The sequence below is a fragment of the Palaemon carinicauda genome, chromosome 1, assembly GCF_036898095.1.
Source record: "Palaemon carinicauda isolate YSFRI2023 chromosome 1, ASM3689809v2, whole genome shotgun sequence".
Taxonomy (NCBI): domain Eukaryota; kingdom Metazoa; phylum Arthropoda; class Malacostraca; order Decapoda; family Palaemonidae; genus Palaemon; species Palaemon carinicauda.
This window is the reverse complement of record NC_090725.1, coordinates 69,660,085-69,668,164: the sequence shown is the minus strand read 5'-3', so window position 1 is coordinate 69,668,164 and position 8,080 is coordinate 69,660,085. Positions and strand designations below refer to the sequence as shown.

At 37.3% G+C, this 8,080-nt stretch overlaps 1 protein-coding gene across 1 annotated transcript in view; it reads right to left on the bottom strand.

Annotated features, from left to right (window-relative positions):
- Window positions 1-426: 426 nt before the first annotated feature.
- The window catches only part of Rnmt (RNA guanine-7 methyltransferase), an 87,834-nt gene continuing 80,180 nt past the window's right edge, over window positions 427-8,080 (bottom strand). Inside the window, 2 exon segments of the mRNA XM_068381937.1 lie at window positions 427-4,302; window positions 5,244-5,370. Coding sequence (XP_068238038.1) covers window positions 4,268-4,302; window positions 5,244-5,370 — 162 coding nt within the window. The 3' untranslated portion in view covers window positions 427-4,267.

The following is an 8,080-nucleotide window of genomic DNA, read 5'->3' as shown; positions in this document are numbered from 1 at the left end:
AAAGTGGTAGTAAAGCAGAAAAGTTGTAAGTCGCATAGGTCGTAAGTTGACGACTACTCGTACAGTATATAATTTATTTCCCTGTTGGAGCCCTTGGGCTTGTAGCAATCTTCTTTTCCAACCAGGGTTGTAGTTTGGCAAGCAATAGTAACAATACACTGTCTTTCCATTGATTTTACTCGAAGTACCAGTACAGTATCGCTTTTCTATTATGATTTCTCTAAGATTATTGCACCTTCCCATCTCATTTTCAAAGGCTATTTGTCTCAAAAGGCCCATTTAGATCCAATTATCTTTACTTCCTACAACCTTTCCTAAATTTTTCACTTTACATGTCTGTAGTATATATCCTAACACATCACTTAAACTTCCTTCCTAGAATCATTCTAGTTATAATCAGAGAATCAGGTAAAAAATATACAAATATAAAAAAGAAAAGTTTACTATAATTCCAAAATGTTACCACGACCTGTCATCCTGATGGGTATCCTGTATAGTGTATATATAATGGATTTTGACATAGGAAAAATCTATTTTTGGGTGAGATAGCCATGTCGTCCTGAAGGAAGTTCCTCATTGGCAGCTTCTACTTGGGATATTTCTACAAGTCATATACCAGAGAAATTTCACCTGAGAGGTATCAACAGAGTTGATATCCCGAGCGATATCATGGATAAATCCAGGACATGTTAGTAACAAGGCATGGCTATCCTTCCCCGAATAGTTAACCTTGTCTCGAAATAAGGGTAGAAGGAAGGACATACGCAAGTGAGCCATTACAACCGATCTCTATGTGTTACAACTAATAAGTTTCCTGTTGAACCATTCCAGGAGCAGCCATCGCATGATGCGAGAACCCACACTGAGAATTTGGAGGGGATGGAAAGTAACAGGCGGGCCATTAGGACAACATGGCTATCTCACCCGAAAATAGATTTTTCCTATGTCAAAATCGTTTTTTTGGGCTCGAGCCATGTCGTCCTGATGGAAGTGTACCAGAGAATTATTATTCTCAGTTGTGGCCAGGAAAGTTTTAACCCTTTACACCCCATAGTACATATGTAATCACACTTCCTGTAGCATTGGTAACTATGGTACCAAGCTACGGAGCAAGCAATATCTTTGTAAAAAGTAGGAGCAAAGGAAATTAACGTCATAGTCCCACTCACTGTGAAGATCTTTGTCTCCAGAAGATGAAAAGACCAAAGTCTATAAAAGGAGGGTTAAAAATTGAGGTACAGGACTTTTATTTTGTACAGTAGGTCCAATGAAAGGAAACTCAAAAAGGAACAACAGTCTTTTATTGTTTCCAAAAGATGCATAAATGTAACAGTAATCAATTGTAACATATGCAGTAGATATATACAGAAAATCAGAGTTTTCAAACCCCAAAATTATGTATCAGTGTAATAAAATAGTAACACTCATGACATACATAAAAAAATATCACCTTTGACTCTTTATAATATTAAATAGTACATTGAAAAGAGGAACATGAGTCCCCTTGCACAATGTAGACTGAGAAGTCCCAACCATACAGTCTATAAGAGTCCATATACAACACTTAAGTTGGTTTAATCACACTGCCAGCGGCTACCACGAAGTGTTTAATCTCTTCCAACTGACGTAGGTAATGTTTGAAGAACACTTGAAGATTTCCATCCTCTGTAAGCCTGCAAAGGACATAGATTGGAAAAAAATTCTAGGAAGAGGCAACTTTTCTCAGGTCATGACCCGCTGGAATACTTCCCGGGTCAGCCCTTTTGATGAAGTAGGCGAGTATGGACCTGACTAATCCTACACCTAAATAATGGCTAAATCTAAATTATAATACAACACATGCCAAACAGCTAAAATATCTGGAATGATTTATGAAGCAAAACACAATGATGGTGTGGAAGGAATATGGAGGAAAGGATCACATCAAAGGAACACCAGAACCTCCACAGTAGGTTTATCAGGACAGCTTAAGAATGCAAGTTCACTGATAGTACTGCCTAGACCAGCAACAGCTGTCCCCGAAGTGGCAGCAGTTGGGAGGTGGCAACTATTTCTAGTAGCCAGAAAAGAATGACCTGTCAATACCCCCAAGCATGTCGATACAAGGCGGCAGACACGTAAAGTCAACGGGGTGAGAGTGGACAATCCCAAGGGAAGGGTCCACACTCGGGAAGTACAGGAGAGAAAGGCAGATAATAAGAGAAACACCCAGAAACTGATCATTATCACTAACTTACACAAAGTGGGGATGCAGCCCATGAGATAATGAGAGCCGTACAAGACAGCCAGGACACTAAGAATTAAAAATTCAAAGGGTGTACTGACAAACAGGCAGGATCCAATCGACCAACTCCAGAGGACAATGTTCCTCAGATGTGGGATAGGAAAGAGCAGATGACTAGTCTAAGGCTGCAGCTGAGGCGGCAGAGGGAGTGACCCAGAGCCAACACACACCCACTGCTTGAAGAAATCAAGCTGACAAGACAGGAAGCAGAGGCAGAAGATGGCACCTCTGCCTAGATAGGCTAACCAAGCAAGAGAGTCAAGACTTCATAGCAAGAGGGATATAGCACAAGAAGAGAGGCTGTAGACATAGGATAAGCACTGCCAAGGTGGCAGAGGAGTGACCGGTATCAACTCTGTCCCTAGATAGGGTTAGGCCATGGTAGAACCATGTAAGCAAACCTAGCCTCCTAGCAGGTAAGGAAAAGCTCAAAAGCTAGGGCAAGATGACTAGACAAGAGGAACATAGTTCTGGCCTATATAGGGCTAGACCATGAGAGAACTGTGTAGGAAAGCCTAGCCTCCTAGCAGGTTGAGGGAAAGCTCGAAAGCTAGGGTGAGATGACTAGACAAGCGGAACATAGTTCTGGTACAGTCAGGTTATCTCTCCCTGGGAAGGGAAGGGGCAGAGAAACACCCAAGGGTAGACTTTAAGGTGGCAGAGAGATTTCAACCAGGAGAGGAGAAAAGCTCATCTACCTAGGCCAGGAGAGATAGCCTACAAGTAGGCACACTAATAAGCACAAGGAAAGAGGGGAGGGGTGGTGATGGGAGAATCAGAAAATGGTGAGGCAGCATGGCAGGAAGGCTCAACAGCAACATGAAACAACAATAGTGTCCCAGAGGGATTGCTGTGATAGGGCACAGAGGACAAGTCCTCACAACCAAGCATAGCCTACCAAAGACTAAGAGAGAAACCTAATGATGGTTAAGGCAACACAAGGTCTACTTGTCAGCATTAGAACTAGGATAAGATGTTCTAATGGGTAAACATAAGTAGACACAGGGAACAGGATCCCGAGACCTGTGCCGCCTTGCCAAACATATAAGCTAAGTGGAAAGGGAAATGCAGTCACCCTAGGGTAACTGAGAACACTATCCAACTCCCAAAAGGATCTTCAAGACTGCAGCTCCCCGTCGTGACGAATCGACAGCGTGGGAGGATAGATGGCCTCACCCAAGCCGTAAGGCTTGGTGAAAGAACAGAGTGGTGCACTAGTGAACATTTACCAGGTATGGCTGCCTGCTAGGGTAGGCTAGCCTAAGCCAATGTTGATAAAATACATAAAAGAAACACCAAGGAAGGATGGGGGGATACCATATACATACCAAACTTTAGAATAATAAAATAACATCTTCCTAAAGTAAATGACTAAATAAATAGTTTTCTGAATGTTTGACGACATGATAAATGGCGCCGAAAACCTGCCAGCTTCGGAACAATAAAAGCATGCAACATAATTAAAGAAAACTGGGTGAAGACGCAATATTCTCCAACACAACAAAGGGTGGATACAAATTAGTCAATGAGGAAGAAGTTGAAGCATTCCTGATGAAAAAAAAACACTCAATAAGCTAAGAAAACTAGCAGAAACTCTCCAAGTAAATGGCAAAAATGGCGCTGCAAAAGGGAATGGTTCAACAAGAAACCTGTTAGTTGTAACACATTGAGATCGAGAGTTGTAACGGCTCACTTGCCTATGTCCTTCCTTTATCCTTTGAGACTTGGTTAACTCTATTCGGGGAAGGATAGCCATGGCTTGTTATTAACACGTCCCTGATTTATACATGATATCTCTCGGGATATTCGCTCCAGAGGTCAGAACTCTGTTGATACCTCTAGGGCAAAATTTCTCTGGTATATCACTCGCAGAAATATCCCAAGTAGAAGCTGCCAATGAGGAACTTCCATCAGGATGATATGGCTCGAGCCCAAAAATACACCTTATATACGAACTTCTCTTTTTCCCCAACTATGGAGGCTTTATGTTTTCCTAAACACACATGCTTGATAGAGACCTGAAAGAAAAAAAATAATAAAGCAGTAATTTTTTATTCGAAGATAAGGACTAGTTTAAAGTAAAAACACACACTAAAATGGATTTACAACACTAGAGGAGTGTGACTTGGTCCCATTAAAACAATGTTAATATTTTGCGGTTACTTTAAACTTTACAGTATTTACTCCTTTGTTTGTTGGCCAATTTACTTTATTCAAAAAGCATTTGATGAAAGATAATTCTATATACAAAAAATTTTTAAGAGGAAACTTTGATATTTCAATTTTTTCATATGCATAATTTTATCAATGTACAGGAGACACTTCCAATTGCAATTATATTTCATATGCAAGTTTTTTTTTTATTTGCTAGTGATTTTCCAGAAGGTAGGCAAAAGAATGGCCTATCTTTTCATGTTTGAATGAAAAAATAAGTCATTAAAAAAAAAAAAAAATCTACAAAAATTTCAAGTTTTGAGAAAACTGGCTTCAATTTTTTTTTTTTTTTTATATGGAGATTGATTGTATAGAATTTAGTATGGATATGTAAGGGCTTTTGGTGGTAATTTTCCGCACCACTTACGATCATAAGGACATAATCATGTTTCAAACTTACTTACTAATCAGTAAGGAGCCCTTTTCCCTTAGACACACATATTCACCTGATGTACCAAATGCGCAAACATGAGCAAGACATGACTTGAGTAGTTTAATAAAAGATAAATTAATAATTAAGTGATTTCTAATTCCTTTGGCTTCTCATCTTATAACCACCTAGATCCACTACTCGGGATTAGAAGTCAGAGTTTGTTTGCTTTTAATACATCCTTTATTCTATGCTAGAGTATAAATCCTGGGGCTGGTGAAGCAACCAATAGGTATTTCTAACAACTGTAACCTCAATAGAAAAAATAAAAAGCAGCCCTAAAATATTGTGGAACAAATACTACATTATACTCACAAATGGCCTCCCATTCGGACTTGGATATTGTTCTAATTGAAGAACCTCCACTATTGCTGTTCATATACTCCTGTGCATGGCTATATTCACCATCTGTGTCGGTCACCTGTTCTCTTGTTGGATATACCTGTGATTAGATAGATAATTAAAAGATTAATCAAGTCACTAATCAATAAATTTTTCTTAGTTTGACCCTAAAGTTTGGATCTATGATAAACCTAGGTTTAGCACGTACAGTATGAAATAACAAGAAAACTGGGTTTTATATATATATATATATATATATATATATATATATATATATATATATATATATATATATATATATATATATATATATATATATATGTATATATATATAATTTTTATGATGTCGTAATTTATTTATATATTTCATTTGTGCATTGAAGAGATGAATAGCCAGCTCTTATGATAAGAACATCTTGTGTAGACGTAAGTTTATTATGCAAATTACGTAAGACTTTCATCGTTAATTTCATTATATTCTTCATTTCAAGTCAGAATATTTAAATTTACGTTATTTTTAAGAATTAACTTTTTTATTTCACATATTTTCATTACAAAGTCTTACATAATCTGTTTTAGTTTTATGTGACCATACAAGATAGGAACGAGGGCTTACGTAATGTTCTTTTATATTTTTATGAGGTACTGCGTCATGTTTGTGAGAGAATACGCAATATGCCATATGCTTTGGAAAATTCTTGAGAAGCCTAGTTATAGATGTTATTTATTTTTTTTATTTTGGGGACAAAGAGTAGGCGGAGCTAGCTGACAGAGAATTCGTCTCGTGTTGCGTGGATACGTGTTCAAGAGCGCAATACTTGGTAACTCTTACGCCTTAGCCCAGCCCCACCTCCCCCTTTCCAGAATTTGCTCTCCTGGAAGTTTCTGGAAGTAGCTAAGTTTCATATATAAGGCGACCCCAGGGTTGCGTAGATAGATAGGGAATCCAAGCCTCAAGTCATTGCTCAGATTATTGTTTTAAAAGTGTTCAGTGCCTATAGTATGTCCTCTCAAAAGTGAATTTGTGCCCGCATATATCGTGTGTATTGAGTTAGAACATTGCTGTAAATTTGGCAGGTGATTTTAAATACATGGTGTTGTAGCGAGTGTTGGCATTATGTAAAGTTTTAGTAAATGGCTCAGTAATAATGAGTAAAGATTTTGTATCGTGATCTCGTTATCTATTTTCATTAAGTATCAAACTTGAATATTTGTTTACAAGTGAAATTAGTAATTATATAATTTTCATTGTATTATTCCTTTTGTCTTAATCTAAGTTTGTATTCAGACTTTATTTTCAAGTCAAGTGATCATATAATTTTCAGATCGTAACATTTTTGTCTTAATATTTTAAGTGATTTATATGTTTTAAGTGGATTCTTTTCAAAATGTTGTAATTTACATAAATTGTATATAAATATATTTATTTTTGTAAAGAGTGTATTATTCCAATCACCAGAGTTTAAATTAGTATTCGCTCTTACCCCAGTTAAAGAACCGTAGTAAGAGTTGTTTGAATAAGTCTTGAGAATAATTACCCAGTTTTAAGTGTACTTAAGAGACCTTTGGATATTCAGTGTGTTATATATTACTGTCTGGGAGTTATATAACTGTCTCAGAGTTTGGGTATTAACATTTCCAAGTGTAACAGATTTAATGTTAAAGGAAACTGGTGCGTTTGGAATACAAGAGGTTGTTTAGCATGCCAGCCGTAATAGTATATATATATATACTATATGTTTGGTTTATTTATATATATACTGTACATACATATCTTCATATAAGCCAAAAAAAAAAAAAAAAAACTCTTTACATCCAATTCACACTGCCTAGGGATAATTGACCTACGGGGAAATTCATATTTTGATAATAGCTTCTGGTTGGCCAAGGATTCCAACCCTCACCAAATCGAAACTGAAGTTACACTCTACCACTTTCTCACCAGGCCACAAAGAGAGATAAAAGTTTATCACAAATCTTCTTAGCATATTCCTGTCGAATTCAGCTATTGTACTTAGAATCGAAACCAACCCATCACCATTATAGCCTGTTGGTGGGTTTGTAATACTTGTTTTTTTCTGATAATTTATTACTACCACCTGTGATTTTTGTTTATTCATATAAATACAAATACCTTTTAATATCAAATTTGCTCTGCCTCGGGGTCATTGATCCAAGGAGAAATTAATTTTTTGATAATAGCTTCTGGTAGGTCAAGGATTTGAACCCTGACCAAGTTGAAACTGAAGTTACAGTAGGGATATCTTATTGTTGTGAAAGGATTTGTGTATTGTTATGATTAGCAAAGCTGTAGTAGTCAGGGCCACCTATACTAGGTTGGTCTTCTGTTAGTGATCAGACTAAAGTCTTCTACCATCACCAATTTGCAGGGGCTAACGTGTTGATGAAAATGGCCAAATCCCAGACATGTCTGAGGCCTTTGTCCTGCAGTGGGATAGGAACTGCTGCATTTGTTGTTTACATTACTGTGTACCGTCTTCTCTCATATTCCATGTATGTTAATAAAGGCGGTAAACCACCATTTAGGAGGGTATCAGCAGCCAAGACAGTATATGCACGGGTGTTCTCTCCCCTGCTTGGAGAATTAATATAGCTTGTCTGTGTTGAATGGTAGGCCAATGCCCAATAGTTAGCAAAAATCTCCATAATATACTCCATATTAATCAGTTATAGAACTGTTTCGTACATGAACAATGGAGATGAACAGTTGAACAATTCTCATAAGTAGTCAAAACACCGAGGAATTACTATATGGAGAACTTTCTAGACGTGCTCATAATTTTGAATAT